General features: G+C 31.8%; 1 protein-coding gene across 2 annotated transcripts; it reads left to right on the plus strand.

The window, feature by feature from the left end:
• Positions 7583 to 18137, plus strand: LOC109344446. Of its 2 annotated transcripts, XM_019583254.1 has the most exons (8): positions 7583 to 7800; positions 7948 to 10333; positions 10516 to 11009; positions 11091 to 12204; positions 12860 to 13109; positions 13208 to 13731; positions 15017 to 15021; positions 17795 to 18137. In XM_019583254.1, exons 2-8 carry the CDS (start codon positions 8030 to 8032, stop codon positions 17871 to 17873), a joined length of 4770 nt encoding a protein of 1589 aa, XP_019438799.1. In that variant the 5' UTR covers positions 7583 to 7800; positions 7948 to 8029; the 3' UTR covers positions 17874 to 18137. The 2 variants fall into 2 exon arrangements, with proteins under 2 accessions (XP_019438799.1, XP_019438798.1); XM_019583253.1 differs by lacking the exons at positions 15017 to 15021; positions 17795 to 18137 and having other exon boundaries at positions 7585 to 7800; positions 10516 to 12204; positions 13208 to 14028.

A 23379-nucleotide genomic window follows, 5' to 3' on the forward strand; every position in this document is an offset into this window, starting at 1 on the left:
TATATATATATATATAATATATATATATATATGAGAGTGACCTACTGAAAATAATTATTATATAAAAATTATAGGAATAATAAATCATTATTATACAAATATACATAGATGATTAACATTAGTTAATGATGGCATGATAACTTATGTGGGCTTGCCTTTTAATCTGATCTTGATAACTGAAATAACAAACAATGATACATTAATTGTTCTTATTTTTTCATGTATAAATCTTTGCTATATAAAATTTAACCAATAACTATATTTATTATTATTATTCACAAACTTTCTATACATGTATATGTATAGTCCATCAACATATTGTAGGCTTTTTAAATTTATGCTAATGAAAAACATAAATTTGAGCTCGTATTGAAAGTTCATGAACTTTAATTGATTAAAACTTGAATATATAAAAATAGTTGACTCGAGTTAATCCTTAACGAGTCGATGTGAGATGAATCTAGTTCGTCTCAACTCATTTTGATCATTAATTGTTGTTACCATAGCTTGTAGCAATTCTAAATGACACGAAATAATACTTACTGGCTGAGTCACAACCAGGTCGCTCTCTTTAAGACGTTTCGTGGCACTGCCCAAAATGTGCAAGCAGACTATCAACCACGCCGTCCCTAGGATAAAATAGCCCAGATCTCTGTTATCGGATTCTTACTGCACTGTAAGAACCGATCTCGAGTACACCCACCACAATATGGCTACCAGTGCCAATTCTCGAAATTACCCACAATATGGCTACCCGTGCCAATTCTCGAAATTACCTACAATATGGCTACCCGTACCAATTCTCGAAATTACCCACAATATGGCTACCCGTGCCAACTCTCTTCCCACAATACTGACTACCAGTGCCAATTCTTTACCCACAATACTGACTACCAGTGTCAGTTCTCGAAATCCCACTTTGGCTACGTGTGCCAATTCTTAAGTGTCACGAAAAGAAAGGGGGAGAAGTTTGTCGGAAATGTGTCGGCGGAATATTAGGGGGAGAAAGAAAAGTTGAGAGGAAACGCCTTCAACTTGGTGCAAGTTAAAATGAAGGGTGAAAGCCTCTATTTATAACATGAGATTTTTTTCATGTTCCTCATTTCTCCCATGTGGGACTTGGGAGCTTAGTTTTTTATTTTTTCAAAATTCTTCCATGTGGGACTTTGAGAATTGTTTTTTCAAACTCTTCTACGTGGGACTTGAGTGTTTTTTATATTTCACATTCAAAAGTTCTCACTCATGGTTTTCAATAAACCATGTTCTAACATTAATTATAACATTAAACAATTCATTATTCTTTAATTTCAATTGAAAAACATTAATTACCAATTAGACATGTATCACCCACCTACATTAGATGAATAAACATCCATAATCAACTTACCAAATTAAATCCTTCAAAATTTTCATATAAGAAAACCATTCCCAATATGAATTATACATATTAATTATTCTCATTTTTCATATGAAAATTTGTTCTTAATTGAGTTACTTTCTTACATACATATACATGTAGACAATCTTTATTACATAAACTTTAATCGGTAACTACATTTATTACTAATATTCACAAAATGTTTATACAAGTATATCTATAATCAGTCAACACCTTATAAACCTTTTAAATTTATGTTGATGAGAGACATAAATTTGAGCTTGTTATTCTGCTCGAAAGTTTGAGGACTTTAAATGAGTCGAATTTGATGTGAAAAAATAGTTCGACATCAAACCCAACTCACATCAATCCTTAACGAGTCGATGTGAGTTGAATCAAGTTCGATTCGATTCATTTTCACCCTTAATTATAACATTAAACACTTCAATATTCTTTAATTTCAACTGAAAAACATTAATTATCAATTAGACATGTATCATTCACCTACATTAGATGAAAAAACATCCACATCAAATTAAATCTTTCAAGAATTTCATATAACAAAACCATTCAACCAACAATCTCCAATCCTAAAAGAGGGAGGAAATAACCATATGAATTATACATAGGTATTAATCTCATTTTTCAAATGAAAAATTTGTTCTTAATTGAGTCATTTTTTACTTACATATACATGTAGACAATATTTACTACATAAACATTAATCGATAACTACATTTATTATTAATATTCACAAATTGTTTATACAGAATAATATAATCCACCAACACCTTGTAGGTCTTTTAAATTTATGTTGATGAGCGACATAAATTTAAGCTTGTTATTCCGCTTGAAAGTTCGTAAACTTTAATTGAGCCGAATTTAAGCTGAGAAAATAATTCGACATTGAACTCAACTTGCATGAATCCTTAACGAGTCAATATGTGCTAAATCAAGTTCGGTTCGACTCATTTTCACTATTAATTATAACAATAAACACTTCAATATTATTTCATTTCAATTGAAAACGTTAACTACCAATTAAACATGTATCATTAACCTCATTAATCTATCTATATAATTTAATGTTTACCATTAATCTAAGAATAATTGTACTTTTTCACCTCATCAAAGTTTTTTGACATTTTTCGCACTGAATTTTAATATTACAGTTCAGATTCTTTGAATTTTAATTTTTCTCTATTAACAACATAATAAAAAAATTCACTTAGGCCACATGTCAATTTCTCCTTACATTTTTTCCTTCATGTCACATGTCACCTCCTTCTCACATATTTTTCTTCCTACTTTTTATATATTATATATTTTATATGCTAATATTAATTAGTGATTGGTTCATGTCGCCACCCCACTAAAATTGAGTGTTTACAACATCTATGTTTTGTTATGTTAAAAAGTAATAGTCATTGAACATTAGATGAAATTGAAATCATTTTTCACATTCAAATATTTCTTTACATTAATCTATCTATATAATTAAATGTTTACCATTAATCTAAGAATAATTGTACTTTTTCACCTCATCAAAGTTTGTTGACATTTTTCGCACTGAATTTTAATATTATACTTCAGATTTTTTGAATTTTAATTTTTCTCTATTAACAACATAATAAAAAAAACTCCCTTATGCCACATGTCAATTTCTTCTTACATTTTTTCTTTCATGTCACATGTCACATCCTCCTCACATTTTTTCTTTCCTACTTTTTATATATTTTATATGTTAATAATAATTTAATACTAATTGTAGAAAATTCAAATTAAAAATTACCAATTTATTTTTCTTATGTGCTTAAACATGCAAATATGCACGAGTCACATGTATTTAATTACTATCATTACATTATTTAATTAAAAGGTAACAATGGTATATATATTCATGAAAAATATATGTATTTTAATTAGTAATATAACAAATCAATTATTAGACTCTTTTTATTATTTTGATTAAATTTATCATAAAAAATATCTGTCATATCCTAACTTAGTGTGTTTTTAATTTATGAGTTATTTTCATACAATGATTATTAGCTAAAACATAATCAAATAAATAACATTTAATTATACAATATTTGAATGCTAAAAATATATTCAAATATTTATACACAATGAACATTAATCTAAAATAAAACATAAGCATTTAAGATATATGCTAAAAAATCCTTATGACTTTATATGATACTTATAAACGTAATCACAAAAAATATGATGCAAAAATAACTCCTTATATTTATAATTTTATAAAGAGAATATAGATGTGAGATATTATCCAATACAATTGGAATTTTATTTATTGAGTTATTTAAGAATCAAATATTTTCTATAATCACACTTTCAACAAATAAATGCTTATACAAACACATTTATAATTGTTAATATTCTACATATATACTAAAAAATAAATGTTAATATTGCACCTATATGAATGAGAAATATAATGTTTCAATACATGATTTATTGATATTATAAAGTATATGTATATTATATTTGCATTATGCATAAACAAAGAAGCGACCCGTGCAAGTGCACGGGTACACTGCTAATTAGTTGGAAAAAAAACATCCACAATCAACTCACCAAATTAAATCCTTCAAAAATTTCATATAACAAAATCATTCACCCAACAACCACTCAATCAAAATGGGGAAGAAAATGATCATATGAATTATACATATTAATTAACTCAACTTCCTTAATGTTTTATAAGGTCGACAAAATAAATAATTAACATTAATAATGTTTTTGTAATTAATGTGAGCCCTAGGTCACATTGTAACTTACCTAAAAATTATATGATTACACAGGGAATTAATGCATTTGTAAAATTCATGTCCATGAATAAAAAACGCATGTTCATCAATACTCAATACAAATGTCATGTTTATGTAATCTAAAATATACCCTAAAGCAAACATTTAAAAAACTCAATTAACAAAGTAGGAAGTGTACTTTGGATAAAATTAAACTATAGCAAAAACTACCATCAAGTTTTTATCCTTGACTTTAAAAGCCGAATAAGATTGTAGTACTTGAACTTATTAAATAAATGAGTTGAATTTGAGTCAAATACACTTCAATTGGTTAGACACATTATTAGCTCAATCTATTATATATAGATGAGAGTGATTGAAGTGAGAATAAATCCTATATAGAAATTATTATCAATATTATACAAATATATATAGAGATTAAGATGAAAAGTTATAATGATGATATGATTATTTAAAAATTTTATGTATGTTTATGTTTTAATATTGACAATTGAACACATATTAATTATTCTCATTTCTCATATTAAAAATTATTCTCAATTAGTCATTCTATACATACATATACATGTAAACAATATTTTTTATACTTATATATGTATAATCCACCAACATATTGTATATCCTTTAAATTTATGTTGATGAGTGACATATATTTAAGCTTATTAATTTACTCGAAAGTTCGTAAATTTTAATTAATCCAAACTTGAACTAAAAAAATAGTTCGACATTAAACTCAGCTCGAGTCAATCCTTAATGAGTCGATGTAAACTAAATCAAATTCAACTCAACTTATTTCCATCATCAATTATAACATTAAACACTTTAATAGTCTTTATTTTCAATTGAAAAACATTAATTACCAAATAGAATCATTCACCTAAATTCAATGAAAAAACATCTAAATCCTTCAAAAAGTTTCATATAACAAAACCATTACACCAACAACCTCCAATCAAAAGGGGGAGAAAATAATCATTTAAATTATGACAAATTCTTATATAAAAATTATGAGAATAGTAAATCAGTACATATATACTTTAAATTAAAAGTTCGTTAATACTAATATAATCACCTGAAAAAAAGTTGTTTCCTTATAATTTAATCTTCACGATTGGTATAACATTTAATGGTACATATTAATTGCACATACTGAAAATTATTTTCAATATATATATATATATATATATATATATATATATATATATATAGAGACAATATTTACTATATAAGTTTTAAACAATAATCACCTGTATTATTAATATTCACAAACTTTAAATTTATATTGATGACCGACAAAAATTTGAGCTCATTAATCAACTCGAAAGTTTATGAACTTTAGTTCAGTCGAATTTGACCTGAAAAATAGTTTGATATCAAACTCAACTTGAATCAATCCTTAACAAGTTGATGTGACCTGAATCATATTCGACTTGACTCATTTCCACAATTAATTATAACATTAAACACTTTAATATTCTTTAATTTCAATTGAAAAACATTAACAATTAGACAAATATCATTTCACTAACAACCCCCATCAAACAAGGGAGAGAAAATGATCATTTGAATTATAACAAATTCATGTTAATACTAGAAATATCTACTGAATCTAACATTAGAGTAACCTAATTTAGAGAAAAAATACATAGATGATTAAGATTAAAAGTTAGTGATATGATAACTTATGTGTGCTTATATTTTAATCCTGACAATTGAAATGACATACAATGATACATATTAATTGTTCTCATTTTTTCATATTGAAATTTGTTCTTAACTAAATCACTTCCTATATATACATGTATAAATCTTTACTCCATAAAATTTAAAGTAACTATATTTATTATTAACATTCACAAACTTTCAATATATGTATACTTATAATCCATCAATACATTTTAGGCCTTCTAAACCTATGTTAATAAACAGCTTAAATTTGAGTTCGTACTAAAGTTTATGAATTTTAATTGAGTCGACTTTGACCTGAAAAAAATTGTTAGACATTAAACTCGACACAAACTAATTCTCAACGAGTCGATGTGAGATGAATCAAGTTCGTTCAACTCATTTACACCCTTAATTCTAACATTAAACACTTCAATATTCTTTAACTTTAATTGAAAAACATTAATTACTAATTAGATATGTATCATTCATCTACGTTGGATGAAAAAACATCCACAATCAACTCACTAAATTAAACCCTTTAAAAATTTCATATACATGTAGACAATCTTTACTATATAAACTTTAATCGATAACTACATTTATTATTAATATTCACAAGCTGTTTATACATGTATATGTATAATCTATCAACACCTTGTAGGCCTTTTAAATTTATTTTGAGGAGAGACATCAATTTGAGCTTATTATTTTGCTCGAAAGTTCGTGAACTTTAATTGAACCAAACTTAACTTGAAAAAATAATTATATTCGATATCAAACTTGATTCGATCTATTCCTTAACGAGTTGATGTGAGCTAAATCAAGTTCGACTCGACTCATTTTTATCCTTAATTATAACATTAAACACTTCCATATTCTTTAATTTCAATTGGAAAACATTAATTACCAATTAGATATGTATAATTCACCTACATTAGATGAAAAAACATCTACAATCAACCCACCAAATTAAATCCTTCAAAAATTTCATATACATGTAGACAATCTCTACTGTATAAATTTTAATGTGAGCTGAATCAAGTTCGACTCGACTCATTTTTTACCTTTAATTATAACATTAAACACTTCCATATTCTTTAATTTCAATTGGAAAACATTAACTACCAATTAGATATATTCACCTGCATTAAATGAAAAATATCCATAATCTATTCATTAAAACTAAGTCCTTCAAAAATTTCATACAACAAAACCATTCCACCAACAACCCCTAATCAAAAAAAGGAGAAAATGATCATATGAATTTAAAAACTCATCCATTAAAGTTTCATTAATTTCATTAAATAAAACCATTCAGTGAATCTAAACATTGCAGCAACATAATCTAGAGAAATATATATACACAGAAACAAAAAAAAACATGAATCTTCATAAGACACGTGCACTTTTCAGCCAAAAAAAACACACATGAATCACACAACTACACATGTATAACTTATTGTGACAAAAAGTGTGACACGTGTCCCAACAGCAACTAATACAACTAAGCCTGAAACCTTAAAAAAAACAATGATGGCAGATCCGAAATTTGACTAAAAAGAAGGGTTAGAATTGTCAAAACACACAGCAGTGAAAATTCATTAACTTCACTTACATTCATCTGAACCTGGTTACCCTACACCTGGTTACCCTACACCTGGTTACACAGGATCATGATTCTCACACATGATTTCTGATCCAACGGAGAGAATCGTGCCACGTGTCAAACAAACCGTTTTCCATTTCCATGCAAAAAAATATCTGATTTTTTTTTTGATCAAAAACCCACTCTTACTTGTTAGAACCGAATAGAAAACCCTAGCATTTGTTAAGCATAAGAAATTGGGAATTTTCAAAATTGAGGGTTCCGTTAGGGTTTCAAATCGCCGAACTAGAATTTGCCAAACCTTAATTCATGATTTTCAGCTCGTGATCCTTGCAATTCCTGGTTTGTTTGTTCAGGTATGTGTGTGAATTTTGAATGATTTTGGTTTTGTTTTGTTGAATGCAGTAAGATATATACATTTTGGGATTAGGTTTATATGATCATAGTTTTGTGTTTTTTGAAGCATTTTTTGTGATTTTTCTTCATTTTTGTGTGTGTTACAGATCTTTTAAAAAGATGCATGGAAGCTGAGAATTAAGAGAATTTTAGTTTTGGTGTTTATACTGTTGTTGATTATTATTATTAATGGATGGTAGAGAAGAGAACTTCACTGAAACTTCAATTACTAAAAAATCAAGGTCTTTGGATCTCAAAAGTTTATATAAATCACAATTAACTAAGGAGAGTCTAAAGAAGAAGAGCTTAAAGAGGGACCATAGTTGTGATGGCGGTGATGATGAGAAGACGAACAAGCGAAAGAAGGTGAGAAAGGAAGTGTCTTTGAGTAGATTAGACAATGCTGATGGTGGAATCAAGAAGACGCTTGATGGAGAGCCGAGTTCTGGTAGGCAGGATTTGGGGGAATTGAAGTCCGGGTTGAGTAGTAGTAGTCGGACCGATGGAGTTTTTATTTGTTTACGCGACAACCTTGTCCATGTTCCGACGCGGAAGAGGAGTGAGAGGAAAAAAATCGAAGATTGTGAAGCAGCAAATCGGAATGGGCTGCCTAATTGTCAAAATGGCCGTGGTGAGCAGGTGCCGAAGTTAGGTAGGGATGATATGCGCAAGAGGATTGATTCTTCGAAGATTAAACAAAAGAAGAATCCTGACGAGCTCAAGGAAAAAAGGAGCAGTAATTCAAATTCACTTCAGCGTTTCAAGGGGGGTGAGGATCTTGCCTCACATCCTCTTGTAAATAGTAGTGTCTCCTCTTTAAAAAAGTTGCGAAGGAAGGATAGAAAGAGAAAGACTTTGGCTTCAGATAGAAGTGGTGTTGCCAAGGAGGCCGAGCCATTGATTGATAGTTGTAAATTATCTGATGATTTACAACAAGATGAAGATGAGGAGAATCTTGAAGAGAACGCAGCTCGGATGCTATCTTCAAGGTTTGATCCAAGCTGTACCGGGTTTTCTTCCAGTAGCAAGTCTTCTAGATTGCCATCAACAAATGGTTTCTCCTTTTTGCTATCTTCTAGTGAGAATATTGTTAATCATGGATCCAAGTCTCAGCTGGATTCAGAATCAGCATCAGTTGATACTGCTGGCAGGAACTTGATGCCAAAGAAGAGGCGCCATTTTTACGATATTCCATTGGGTGATGTGGATGCATGTTGGCTACTGAAAAGGAGAATTAAAGTTTTTTGGCCTTTGGATCAGAGTTGGTATTATGGCTTTGTCAATGACTATGATGAAGAGAAAAGGCTTTACCATATCAAATATGATGACCGAGATGAAGAATGGATTAATCTCCAAACTGAGAGGTTCAAGCTCCTATTACTTCATAGTGAAGTTCCTGGAAATCCAAAGCGGAGAAGATCTTCAACGAAGGGTAGAAGTTCTGATCAGGAAAATGGAAGCAATTCTAGAAATAAAAGGCAAGGAAAAGCAACAACTGTGGATGATAGCAGTTGTGGGAGCGGTATGGACTCAGAGCCTATAATTTCATGGTTGGCTCGGTCTCCTCATCAGGTTAAATCTTCTTCTTTTCATGGGAACAAGAAGCAGAAAAGTAAAGTTACACCTCCATGTACAAACACATCATTATTATATGATGAATCTGTTGGAGTAAAGAGACATTTAGCAAAGGGTTCCTTGGGGGATGCTAAAAACAATCTGTCCTGCGATCCTGTATCACAAGATAAGTCAGAAAGTCTTAGGGAGAAGTCTCCATTGCAAAGAGCCGCTCACACTAAAGATGGCAAACCACATATTGTATATTTTAGAAAGAGGTTTCGAAGGGCAGCTCCAATACCTGTGGTTAGTGAACCAAGTGGCGGGAGGGTTGAGATTGAGGGACCATTGTGCTTCACGTACAAGGCAGGAGTTCCAAAAATATTTTGGGACATGAAGTCATCAACATTCAGGTTTGACTTAAACTTTCCAATACGTTTGGTGCTGAACTGTTCTTTTGAATCGGAGAGTTTGTGGTTGCTTGGTGCTGGTTTGCTGCATAACTACGGCACAGTTGTGACAAAGTGGCCAAGAGTTTCTTTGGAGATGCTATTTGTTGACAATGTGGTTGGGTTGAGGTTTGTATTATTTGAAGGCTGCCTGAATACGGCTGTTGCCTTTATCTTTTTGGTCCTTAGGGTATTTCACCAACCTGCTCCCCAAGGGAATCCTGTTGACTTGCAGTGGCCACTTACATCTATTGGATTCAAGTTTTCCAGTCTTCAGCTGATTAAGAAACCACTTGTGTTTGCATTCTATAGTTTCTCTAAATTGAAGAACTCAAAAAAGTGGATTTCCTTGGATTCCAAGCTTAAGAAACATTGCCTACTCAGTAAGCAGCTCCCTCTCGCTGAATGCACATATGATAACATCCAGGCACTTCAAAATGGATCACACCGGTTTCCAATGACTTCCATCAGTGATCCCACCTCGGTCAAGGTACTTATTCTCATTTTCTATATTTCCTATTTGGTAATTGCATAGCCTTAACCAATTTTAAGGATTTATAATTTGCCATATTGAACATTCATTCTCATAATTCAATATTTATCTCGTCAATGTTTCCAAAACTGTCTGCAAGTTTACTTATGTTGGGTGTTTTCTTTAATCAAATCATGCAGCTTCTGAAAGAACAGGTTAGGCAGAAGAGTAGCAGGCAAGGAATTTACATTATGGGTGGTTCCAAAGTTTCCACTCAACTCGAACATCAGTCTGTAGATGCCATTGAGAGGAAATTTCCTCCATTTGCTCTTTCTTTTGCTGCTGCTCCTGCATTATTTCTCAGTTTGCATCTTAACTTGCTGATGAAGCAGTCTGCAGCTCGTATAAACTTTTGTGATCATGCACCAATAGATGTCCAGGAAGAGTTTGGTTTGGTGGAAGATGACTGTCCTAGCATTAATCTGAAGAATGATATGATGACTTTGTCAAAAGGTGCTGCTGTTGATGAACAATGTTGTGCTGAGTTAGATCAGGTAATTGGTTCATCGACCTGCAGCGATCAAATTGTCTCTGAAAAATACAAGGACATTGATTTAAGTGGTGCTGTAACTTCTATTTCCCATGGTTCTGAGAGGCATGGTACTATTTCCGAGTGGCAATCTCATCCCTCAAGGTTAGAGCTCAGTTCTTTACCTTTATGTTCTTCAATTCACAAGGATAAGGCTGCTGATGGTTCCCATTTTTGTAATCTCAGTGTTCAAATTCCTCAATTTGAGAAACCTGTTAATGGTGACTTACATGTTGTTCAAAATTCTCCTGATTTCTCTAGGAACATTGATGGAGGTGTCATTCCAAGACCCAATCTAACTGCTCCCAGAAGTTCTTGGCACCGGAACAGGAGCAATTCCTTGTTATCACCTGGGTGGTCTGTTGGCAAGGCCGACTCTTTTTACAGTGAATTTAGTGTTGGACCAAGAAAGCCGCGGAGGCAAGTATCGTATTCAGTGCCATTTGCAGGTTATGAGTTTAGTTCAAGGTACAAAAACCATAATCAGAAAGTGCTTTCTCACAAACGAATTATAAAGGCTAGTGAGAAGAAATCACCGGATGCTGCTAGGGTCCCCGAAAAGTATTTTGAATCCATATCTTGTGATGCAAATGTGTTGATTACAGCTGGTGATAAAGGATGGAGAGAATCCAGGTCCGAAGTTGTACTCGAATTGCTTGACGATAATGAGTGGAAACTTGCTGTAAAAAATTTAGGAACTACAATATATTCATACAAAGCAAATCAGGTTTTGCAGCCTGGATCAATAAATCGTTACTCACATGCTATGACGTGGAAAGGAGGGAAGGATTGGACCTTGGAATTTCCTGATCGGAGTCAGTGGGCTCTTTTCAAGGTGTTGTATGAGGAATGCTACAATCGGAATATCCGTGCTGCTTCAGTTAAAAACATACCTATTCCTGGCGTTCACTTAAAAGAAGAGAATGATGACGATGGACCTGAAGTTTCTTATGTTAGGAGCTGTAACTATTTCCGACAGGTTGAAACAGATTCTGAGATGGCTCTGGATCCATTGCGTGTCCTTTATGACATGGATAGTGATGATGAGCAGTGGATTTCAAACATTCAAAATTCTGAAAAAGATAACTGTGACTTGAATGGGATCTCTGAGGAGATGTTTGAGAAGACAATGGACTTGTTTGAAAAAGCTGCATATGCTCAGAAGCGTGACGAGTTTACTCCTAATGAAATAGAGGAACTCATGGTTAACGTTGGACCTTTGTGTTTAGTCAAAATCATTTATGACCATTGGCAGAAGAAAAGGCAGAAGAAGGGAATGGCTTTAATACGGCACTTTCAGGTACCATCCAAACCGCCCTTCGTATTCATGTTTCAATCATTTTGGTTTAGGAATATGTCTCTGATTCCATTCAATGATTTCATAAGAATTGAAATGCTAGCTTTCGTTATATAATTGGAGAGGAGGATGTCTTGGAGGCCTTCTGAATCTAAGGCCAAGTGTTTTGAGCCATTGAATAGTGACACTTGTTATTTGGTTTTCTAATTAACAATTAAGATGGTTTTTATGCTATTAATGGCTTCTACGAATCCAGATTAAAACCATGACTATTCTCTGGAATTCCTAACTATACAAAAAAATTAAGAAATATGTTTAATGCACAATAAATACTACCATCTACCATAGAAATAGACATTGCTAATAAAGATTGAATTTGCATAAGAATTCCATGCTTGGTAATTTTACGAGATTATTGTATCCAGCCAGTGATATTATAACTCTGCTATTGATCTTTATATTACAATAACACCACCTATTATGATAAGGCCTGATCATTGTTGTTAATTGTTAAAGTAGGGTGCTTTGTATGATTTCAATGTTGCTGGCTGTTAAATCGATGGTTGTAGTCGATCCTGCGCAAGTTGCTTGTGTACATGATGAGTTTGCTTGCTTATTGTTTGTTTGAAATTTTAACTCTTTCTTATGTTCTGTTCAGCCACCTCTATGGAAAAGATATCAAAAACAAGTGAAAGAGTGGGAAGTAGCCCTGAGTAAGAATAACAACCCCGGTAATGGAGGCCTAAATGAGGTTGCAACCTTGGAGAAGCCACCCATGTTTGCTTTCTGTATGAAACCAAGGGGTTTGAAACTACTGAACAAGGGATTAAAACATCGATCACAAAAGAGAGTTTCACTCTCTAGGCATACAAACAGTAGTCTATATCAGGATGGCTTTCACACTTTCGGTGAGTAGTTGGTTTACAACTTACAAGCTGATAATTTTAGTTATTACATTTTAACAAAATCGGAACTTTCTCCTTACATCGGATTATTGTAAATACAGGAAGAAGACTTTCATCAGGCTTTGCCTTTGGTGATGAAAAGTTTAAATACCCAGGCCTTAGTTATGATTCTTTGGATGATTCGTCATTGAGGGTATTCTCACCGAAGGATGCTGACAACATGAGATATTACTCTATGAGCAATGATGGGTACTACAGAAATCCTGTCCCAAAATTCCGAAAGGGCAATTCCAACAAATTTGCACCATTTATGTATCACAATGATTCACAGTTCAAGGCTTCTTATAGTCAGAGAATGTCGGCATCAGGGAAGCGGAATGGGTTTAATAGGCAGCACCTACCGGATGGCCCTCAGAGGGATGGGAGTGAACACTTGGATGGTTCAGAGCTTGAAGAGTTTAAATTGCGCGACGCCTCCGCTGCTGCTCAGCATGCACGTAACAGGGCCAAGTTTATGAGACAAAGGGCTCTTGTAATGCAGAGTATAGCGGATGCAGCAATTCAAAGGGCCGCCGTTGCTCTTATGACTGCTGAAGCAATGAAAGCTTCTGAGGATTCAGTTGAAGGAGATGCGAAGCCGCAAAAGGCAAGTAAGTAGGCTTGGCATTGTTTTTGCTAGACATGGAGACTGGTTTACTTTTTCAGAGTTATGCCTTTTTTTCATTATATAATTATTCCATAGCGAACTTCAATTATTAGAAACAGGTTCAGTGAGGTTGATGAGATTTTGCTGCTCCAATGTGACCATGAATTTTTGGCTGGCTATATGTATAAATCTCCCTCATTCTTAGCTTCATATATATATATATTTTCTATGTGGATATATAGAAATCAGCCAAATAATACAAAGACAGTTTAAATAGAAATCTAGTCCTGTGTTTTTTTGAAGTTCTAGATAGATGGTGGATTTGCATTATTTTCATTAGTCAAGCTATGCTCTTTTCTGTGCTATGAACTGCCAAAAACCTTTTGGGTTGTGATCATCTAAAATCTAGACTTAGATGAAAAATTATTCTCATATTCTTTGTTTTTAGGTTTAGAAGATGTAGGGAAGAGAGATATATAGGAAGGGATAAGGAAGAAATGTGATAGGAAGAGATAAGGGTAAAGTGTAAATAATGGGGTATATAGGAATATCACTACTTGACTTAGATTAAGGAACAAGGCATGAGTTGCATTTTGTGTGTTTTTACATAGTTGCCAAACGTTGGAGATATATAAATACAAAAACAATCAAGCCTTTATCGTGTTAGTTGATGTCAGCTATCCTAGAAATTCGACAAGACTTTATGGTGGTTGTCAACTGTTTAACAAAACCTTCACATTTTACCTAGGTTTAGGACCGACTATGTATAACATTGAACACATTTAGAAACAGTTATTTATCAATATTTTTAAATAAACAAATATGTTTGCTTTGGATTTGAGGGATTTTTCAGATTATTTTTAAAAAACAGTGTTCAAAATGGATTTTTGGGATTCGTTTTTTGGATTGAGTTGATTACCATTGTGTTTGGTTAGGGTTATGTGTTAAAGTAATTTTTTTAGATAAATGCTTATGATATTTTATAGATTTTTGGTTATGTTTTTTTAAATGGTTCTTATAAGGAAAAAACCTTTTTTTGGAAGAAGTTAATTTTATGGCAAAAATGTTTATACTTTATAGTCATTTATTTAATGGTTTTTAGGATAAAACCTTTTTTGAAGAATTGCTTTTTTTTTGTTAGGACAAGTTTAGATAGGTTAGATTATAATATTCTTTTTAGAATAGCAAATAAAAATAAGTCTATATGGATCCATAACCTTTAGATTTTCAAATCCTATGCACCTTTACACACTTTCATATTCCCTCTCCCTCCCTTCCACATGTTTTCTCAATTGTACCAAACCATAGTAGTGGCACAACACACCCATAGAATAATAGGGGATATTTGATAGATGAACTAGTTTTTATAGAGACATTCTTGATGTCAATCCTAGTAAGCCCTCCAAGGGATACAAAAGTCGAGGTGAGTAGGACCCGACCCTATTCGTTCACCTGGTTTAGTCCGATCATAATCAGACCCGAATAGGGTTAGGCTCATCGGGTCTAAGGTTCGGGTTCAAAGACTGATTCAGTTGACATTTTAGGGTTGGGTTAACTTCGAGTCTAAGGTCGAATCCGAGTTCAAAAAAATGATTCGACCAATATTTAGGAGCAGGTAAAGGACAAACCATTCCCATCACATGCTCACCTCCATACAAAAGTTCAGGGTTAGGATAATAACATCTTAACAAGTCATTCTTCAACAACACTAATGACAAATAATTAGAAACAACTATACATTGTAGAAGGTTCTCACTCAGTGAGGTTTCGGGAGGATAAATATATGCAACTTTATCATCGTAAACAAATATAACATTTCCATGATTTGAATCCATGATTTACATGTCACAAGACAAACAAATTTATTGTTGCGTTACCACTCATCCTCTACTTGGAAGATTATTGGAATATATATATTTTTAGAATGCCTATGAAGCTAACAACTTAGTTTTTGCAATATGGTCATAAGTTTTAAAACAAGGTTTGTGGATAATATTGAATCATAATGGTTTTTCTACCATCATATCTAGATAAGCAACAATAACTAGCATGCTCCACAACTACAAAATCAACATACTCCTTCAAGTAAGAAAAGATCATTATCTAAAGCAAAAAACATGTTAGTATACCTCATAAGGTTTAAGTCAACCGTACCATATAAACATATAGTAATAAGAAGTGTACCATATAAGGCAAGTAAATGCATGACAAAATAAAATTAAGGCAAAACCTATATATTGGCCCCTTACCTTATTTTTAGCTTCCATTTACCAACGGACATTGGTTCAAGTGGTACATGTTTGATTCCTCTTAAGCAAGAACCCGAGTTCGAGTATTGTGGATGGACAAAATGTCCAACAAAAAAATCATTTCCGCCATTAAACATGTGCATACATGGTATGTGAAAGCTAAAGAAAATTTATGAAACCAATCAAAATTGGGCAACAAAAGTCAAAACCTATTTAATTCTAAAGCTTTCCCTCTATCTTTTTCCCAAGAGGAAAGGGCATAAATATGTGAGGATGGTTATCTTCAACCCAAGCATTTTCTCTTCAAGAGTTATGTAACTTTTTTTTTTATGTGTGACTAGTATACAAAACCCTACACTTAGAACAAAATCTTATGGTAAAAAATAATAATTTTCATTAACTTTTTGAATAATCCTACCACTAATAAGATAATATTATAACAATTGCATAATTGAATGATAAAAATAAGATTCTATTTAATAAATAATAGCCATCTAACTAATAGATAATAAAAGATATAACAAAAATTCAATCAACTAGTTTTCAGTATTTAAGTGCATTATATATAGGGGTAGAATATTTACTTTCGAACTAATACACAATTTTTTTAAATAAGAAATATGTTTAATGCACAATAAATACTACCATCTACCATAGAAATAGACATTGCTAATAAAGATTGAATTTGCATAAGAATTCCATGCTTGGTAATTTTACGAGATTATTGTATCCAGCCAGTGATATTATAACTCTGCTATTGATCTTTATATTACAATAACACCACCTATTATGATAAGGCCTGATCATTGTTGTTAATTGTTAAAGTAGGGTGCTTTGTATGATTTCAATGTTGCTGGCTGTTAAATCGATGGTTGTAGTCGATCCTGCGCAAGTTGCTTGTGTACATGATGAGTTTGCTTGCTTATTGTTTGTTTGAAATTTTAACTCTTTCTTATGTTCTGTTCAGCCACCTCTATGGAAAAGATATCAAAAACAAGTGAAAGAGTGGGAAGTAGCCCTGAGTAAGAATAACAACCCCGGTAATGGAGGCCTAAATGAGGTTGCAACCTTGGAGAAGCCACCCATGTTTGCTTTCTGTATGAAACCAAGGGGTTTGAAACTACTGAACAAGGGATTAAAACATCGATCACAAAAGAGAGTTTCACTCTCTAGGCATACAAACAGTAGTCTATATCAGGATGGCTTTCACACTTTCGGTGAGTAGTTGGTTTACAACTTACAAGCTGATAATTTTAGTTATTACATTTTAACAAAATCGGAACTTTCTCCTTACATCGGATTATTGTAAATACAGGAAGAAGACTTTCATCAGGCTTTGCCTTTGGTGATGAAAAGTTTAAATACCCAGGCCTTAGTTATGATTCTTTGGATGATTCGTCATTGAGGGTATTCTCACCGAAGGATGCTGACAACATGAGATATTACTCTATGAGCAATGATGGGTACTACAGAAATCCTGTCCCAAAATTCCGAAAGGGCAATTCCAACAAATTTGCACCATTTATGTATCACAATGATTCACAGTTCAAGGCTTCTTATAGTCAGAGAATGTCGGCATCAGGGAAGCGGAATGGGTTTAATAGGCAGCACCTACCGGATGGCCCTCAGAGGGATGGGAGTGAACACTTGGATGGTTCAGAGCTTGAAGAGTTTAAATTGCGCGACGCCTCCGCTGCTGCTCAGCATGCACGTAACAGGGCCAAGTTTATGAGACAAAGGGCTCTTGTAATGCAGAGTATAGCGGATGCAGCAATTCAAAGGGCCGCCGTTGCTCTTATGACTGCTGAAGCAATGAAAGCTTCTGAGGATTCAGTTGAAGGAGATGCGAAGCCGCAAAAGGCAAGTAAGTAGGCTTGGCATTGTTTTTGCTAGACATGGAGACTGGTTTACTTTTTCAGAGTTATGCCTTTTTTTCATTATATAATTATTCCATAGCGAACTTCAATTATTAGAAACAGGTTCAGTGAGGTTGATGAGATTTTGCTGCTCCAATGTGACCATGAATTTTTGGCTGGCTATATGTATAAATCTCCCTCATTCTTAGCTTCATATATATATATATTTTCTATGTGGATATATAGAAATCAGCCAAATAATACAAAGACAGTTTAAATAGAAATCTAGTCCTGTGTTTTTTTGAAGTTCTAGATAGATGGTGGATTTGCATTATTTTCATTAGTCAAGCTATGCTCTTTTCTGTGCTATGAACTGCCAAAAACCTTTTGGGTTGTGATCATCTAAAATCTAGACTTAGATGAAAAATTATTCTCATATTCTTTGTTTTTAGGTTTAGAAGATGTAGGGAAGAGAGATATATAGGAAGGGATAAGGAAGAAATGTGATAGGAAGAGATAAGGGTAAAGTGTAAATAATGGGGTATATAGGAATATCACTACTTGACTTAGATTAAGGAACAAGGCATGAGTTGCATTTTGTGTGTTTTTACATAGTTGCCAAACGTTGGAGATATATAAATACAAAAACAATCAAGCCTTTATCGTGTTAGTTGATGTCAGCTATCCTAGAAATTCGACAAGACTTTATGGTGGTTGTCAACTGTTTAACAAAACCTTCACATTTTACCTAGGTTTAGGACCGACTATGTATAACATTGAACACATTTAGAAACAGTTATTTATCAATATTTTTAAATAAACAAATATGTTTGCTTTGGATTTGAGGGATTTTTCAGATTATTTTTAAAAAACAGTGTTCAAAATGGATTTTTGGGATTCGTTTTTTGGATTGAGTTGATTACCATTGTGTTTGGTTAGGGTTATGTGTTAAAGTAATTTTTTTAGATAAATGCTTATGATATTTTATAGATTTTTGGTTATGTTTTTTTAAATGGTTCTTATAAGGAAAAAACCTTTTTTTGGAAGAAGTTAATTTTATGGCAAAAATGTTTATACTTTATAGTCATTTATTTAATGGTTTTTAGGATAAAACCTTTTTTGAAGAATTGCTTTTTTTTTGTTAGGACAAGTTTAGATAGGTTAGATTATAATATTCTTTTTAGAATAGCAAATAAAAATAAGTCTATATGGATCCATAACCTTTAGATTTTCAAATCCTATGCACCTTTACACACTTTCATATTCCCTCTCCCTCCCTTCCACATGTTTTCTCAATTGTACCAAACCATAGTAGTGGCACAACACACCCATAGAATAATAGGGGATATTTGATAGATGAACTAGTTTTTATAGAGACATTCTTGATGTCAATCCTAGTAAGCCCTCCAAGGGATACAAAAGTCGAGGTGAGTAGGACCCGACCCTATTCGTTCACCTGGTTTAGTCCGATCATAATCAGACCCGAATAGGGTTAGGCTCATCGGGTCTAAGGTTCGGGTTCAAAGACTGATTCAGTTGACATTTTAGGGTTGGGTTAACTTCGAGTCTAAGGTCGAATCCGAGTTCAAAAAAATGATTCGACCAATATTTAGGAGCAGGTAAAGGACAAACCATTCCCATCACATGCTCACCTCCATACAAAAGTTCAGGGTTAGGATAATAACATCTTAACAAGTCATTCTTCAACAACACTAATGACAAATAATTAGAAACAACTATACATTGTAGAAGGTTCTCACTCAGTGAGGTTTCGGGAGGATAAATATATGCAACTTTATCATCGTAAACAAATATAACATTTCCATGATTTGAATCCATGATTTACATGTCACAAGACAAACAAATTTATTGTTGCGTTACCACTCATCCTCTACTTGGAAGATTATTGGAATATATATATTTTTAGAATGCCTATGAAGCTAACAACTTAGTTTTTGCAATATGGTCATAAGTTTTAAAACAAGGTTTGTGGATAATATTGAATCATAATGGTTTTTCTACCATCATATCTAGATAAGCAACAATAACTAGCATGCTCCACAACTACAAAATCAACATACTCCTTCAAGTAAGAAAAGATCATTATCTAAAGCAAAAAACATGTTAGTATACCTCATAAGGTTTAAGTCAACCGTACCATATAAACATATAGTAATAAGAAGTGTACCATATAAGGCAAGTAAATGCATGACAAAATAAAATTAAGGCAAAACCTATATATTGGCCCCTTACCTTATTTTTAGCTTCCATTTACCAACGGACATTGGTTCAAGTGGTACATGTTTGATTCCTCTTAAGCAAGAACCCGAGTTCGAGTATTGTGGATGGACAAAATGTCCAACAAAAAAATCATTTCCGCCATTAAACATGTGCATACATGGTATGTGAAAGCTAAAGAAAATTTATGAAACCAATCAAAATTGGGCAACAAAAGTCAAAACCTATTTAATTCTAAAGCTTTCCCTCTATCTTTTTCCCAAGAGGAAAGGGCATAAATATGTGAGGATGGTTATCTTCAACCCAAGCATTTTCTCTTCAAGAGTTATGTAACTTTTTTTTTTATGTGTGACTAGTATACAAAACCCTACACTTAGAACAAAATCTTATGGTAAAAAATAATAATTTTCATTAACTTTTTGAATAATCCTACCACTAATAAGATAATATTATAACAATTGCATAATTGAATGATAAAAATAAGATTCTATTTAATAAATAATAGCCATCTAACTAATAGATAATAAAAGATATAACAAAAATTCAATCAACTAGTTTTCAGTATTTAAGTGCATTATATATAGGGGTAGAATATTTACTTTCGAACTAATACACAATTTTTTTAAATAAACAATATACAATCTTTAAGACAAGATTTGAATTAGAGAGACTATCTACAATATAATTTTTGTACCGAAAAAATGAATCAAATATATTGGTGATTATCTTAATAGAATCAACTAACAATAAATAGATATATAGATTTCGTTTAAGGGAAAAAAATCAAAATTAATTAATGAAGTTGAACATATCACTAATTAATTTAAAGAAATACTTGCATGTTCTTTTATAAAGAAACAAAGAAGTAAACAGAATACTTTACATTATCCATTTTTTTCGTTCATTTTCACTCTCACTCTCATAGAAAGGTTTCTTTCTTAAAACAAGAAGAGCAAAAAACGTGTTTGTTGAAAAGATGATGAATGAGACTAAGAAGAAGAAGAAGAATGTTAGACTTGTATGGTCTTTAGAACTTCACAATAAGTTTCTTGATGCTGTAAACCAATTGGGCATGAGTATGTAACATTTTTCTTTCTTCAATCTTGTTTCTTTCTTTCTTTCTTTCTTTTTTTACTAAAAAATTATAATCGAGCAATATTTTTTTTGACTAATAACAATATTCTATGATCAAGATAATGTGATATAAGAAATTATTTTAAAGCATTCTTATTATTCAAGACTTTCTTGATTATTTTTCCTTAATATAAGTAGAATGGAGGAGAAGATCATGATGTAATTATCAATTTTGTTTTATGCAATGCTATGAAGTGTTTCTTTATTTAATATATATAAGTGATTAAGTGTGTTCCTTATGATAGTGTTATTGTGATTGTAGAAGCTTCCCCTAAAAAAATTATTGAATTGATGAATGATGAAAAGCTCACATATGAACATGTAGCTAGTCATCTCCAAGTATGTATATTTCCTTTTTCTCAATCTTTACTTATATTTTTTTTAATATAACTATAATCTTTTTATTGAGGGAACCTTGATGATTTATTATTTTATTGATTATAATAGAAATACAGACTTCACCTGAAAAGAGGTAGTATGTCACGTCAACAAGAGCGTTCTCTAAATGATCCTCTTGTTCAGAATATGCACGAGTTGTCGTCTTCTACATCCAAACAACTTGGTCAAAGCAACAACACAAACAATGAAGGTGAGTTTTATTTCCAATCTTCCATACATGGCTATCAAAATGATGTTGATGTAATACGAATATCAAAATTATTTTCTAATCAAAGTCCTCTTTCATTTACAGATATACACACTAAGTGAGTCTTCTCTACAAGTAATGAGCAATTTGAATCAGGGTAAAGGGCAATAAATGACCCGACCAACATTTAGGATCAACTATACATTGTAGGAGGTTCTCATTCAGTGAGGTTTAGGGAGAATAAATGTATGCAACTTTATTATCACTTTTATCATCATAAACAAATATAATATTTCCATGATTTGAATCAATGATTTACATGTCACAAGACAAACAAATTTACTGTTTCATTACGACTCATTCTAAATATTATTGGGAAAATATATATATATATTTAGAATGCTTATCAAGCTAACAACTTAGTTTTTGCAATATGGTCATAAGTTTTAAAACAATGGTTTGTGGAACTATACCTTCAACTTGACAATATTGAATCATAATGATATTTCTACCATCATATTTAGATGAGCAACAATAACTAGCATGCTCCACAACTACAAAATCAACATTCTCTTTCAAGTAAGAAAAGATCATTATCTAAAGAAAAACATATGTTAATATACCTTATAAGGTTTAGGTCAACCATATAAACATATATTAATAAGAAGTGTACCATATAAATCAAGCAAATGCATGACAAAATAAAATTAAGGCAAAACCTATATATTGGTCCCTTACCTTATTTTTAGGTTAGTATTCATTTTCTTAAATTGTTTGTTTAAAATAAATATCTTATGTTTCAAATGTCCAACAAAGAGTTCATTTCCACCATTAAACATGTACACACATGGTATGTGAAAGTTGAAGAAATTTTATGAAACAAAGTCCCTTTTCTCCATTTTCTCCAAACTCAAACCACAACCATATTTAATTCTAAAGCTTTCACTCTATCTTTTGCCCAAGAGGAAAGTCCATAAAATCCTTTTAGCACCTTCATAATATTTGGGGAAGGTTATCTTCAACCCAATCATTTTCTCTTCAAGAGTTATGTAACTTTTTTTTATGTTTGAATAGTGTACAAAACACTACACTTAGAACAAATTCTTATGGTAAAAAAAATAATTTTCATTAACTTTTTGATCTCTATCTTTGATGTATCATTTACTATTCATATTTACTTATTGTTGACTTAAATAAAAGTATACAGATGGATGGTGAATGATATACTGACTGTATATAAATTTTTAAATTAACAATGCATAGATATTACATACATTAATAATATATTGTTCAATGACATTATTAGAAACAATGTTTAATACTACTACTAAATTAGAAACAATGTTTAATACTACTACTAAAAATATAATAAGCTACCCTCGTCAATCTAAAGTAGAAAATTATTCTACAACTAAATAATTAAATAACTAAACGTAATACTACAAATAATAAGATAATATTATAACTACTGCATAATTGAATGATAAAAATAAGATTCTATTTAATACATAATAGCCATCTAACTAACAGATACAAAAAAAAATTCATCAAGTAGATTTCAGTA

Source organism: Lupinus angustifolius, chromosome LG03, assembly GCF_001865875.1.
Source record: "Lupinus angustifolius cultivar Tanjil chromosome LG03, LupAngTanjil_v1.0, whole genome shotgun sequence".
NCBI lineage: Eukaryota > Viridiplantae > Streptophyta > Magnoliopsida > Fabales > Fabaceae > Lupinus > Lupinus angustifolius.

Bases quoted from the DNA above. Each gene is read 5' to 3' on its own strand.
- LOC109344446 (XM_019583253.1), top strand. From the start codon at position 8,030: ATGGATGGTAGAGAAGAGAACTTCACTGAAACTTCAATTACTAAAAAA. The intron at 10,334-10,515 runs GTACTTATTCTC...CAAATCATGCAG, and splicing joins GTGATCCCACCTCGGTCAAG to CTTCTGAAAGAACAGGTTAG. The intron at 12,205-12,859 runs GTACCATCCAAA...TGTTCTGTTCAG, and splicing joins CTTTAATACGGCACTTTCAG to CCACCTCTATGGAAAAGATA.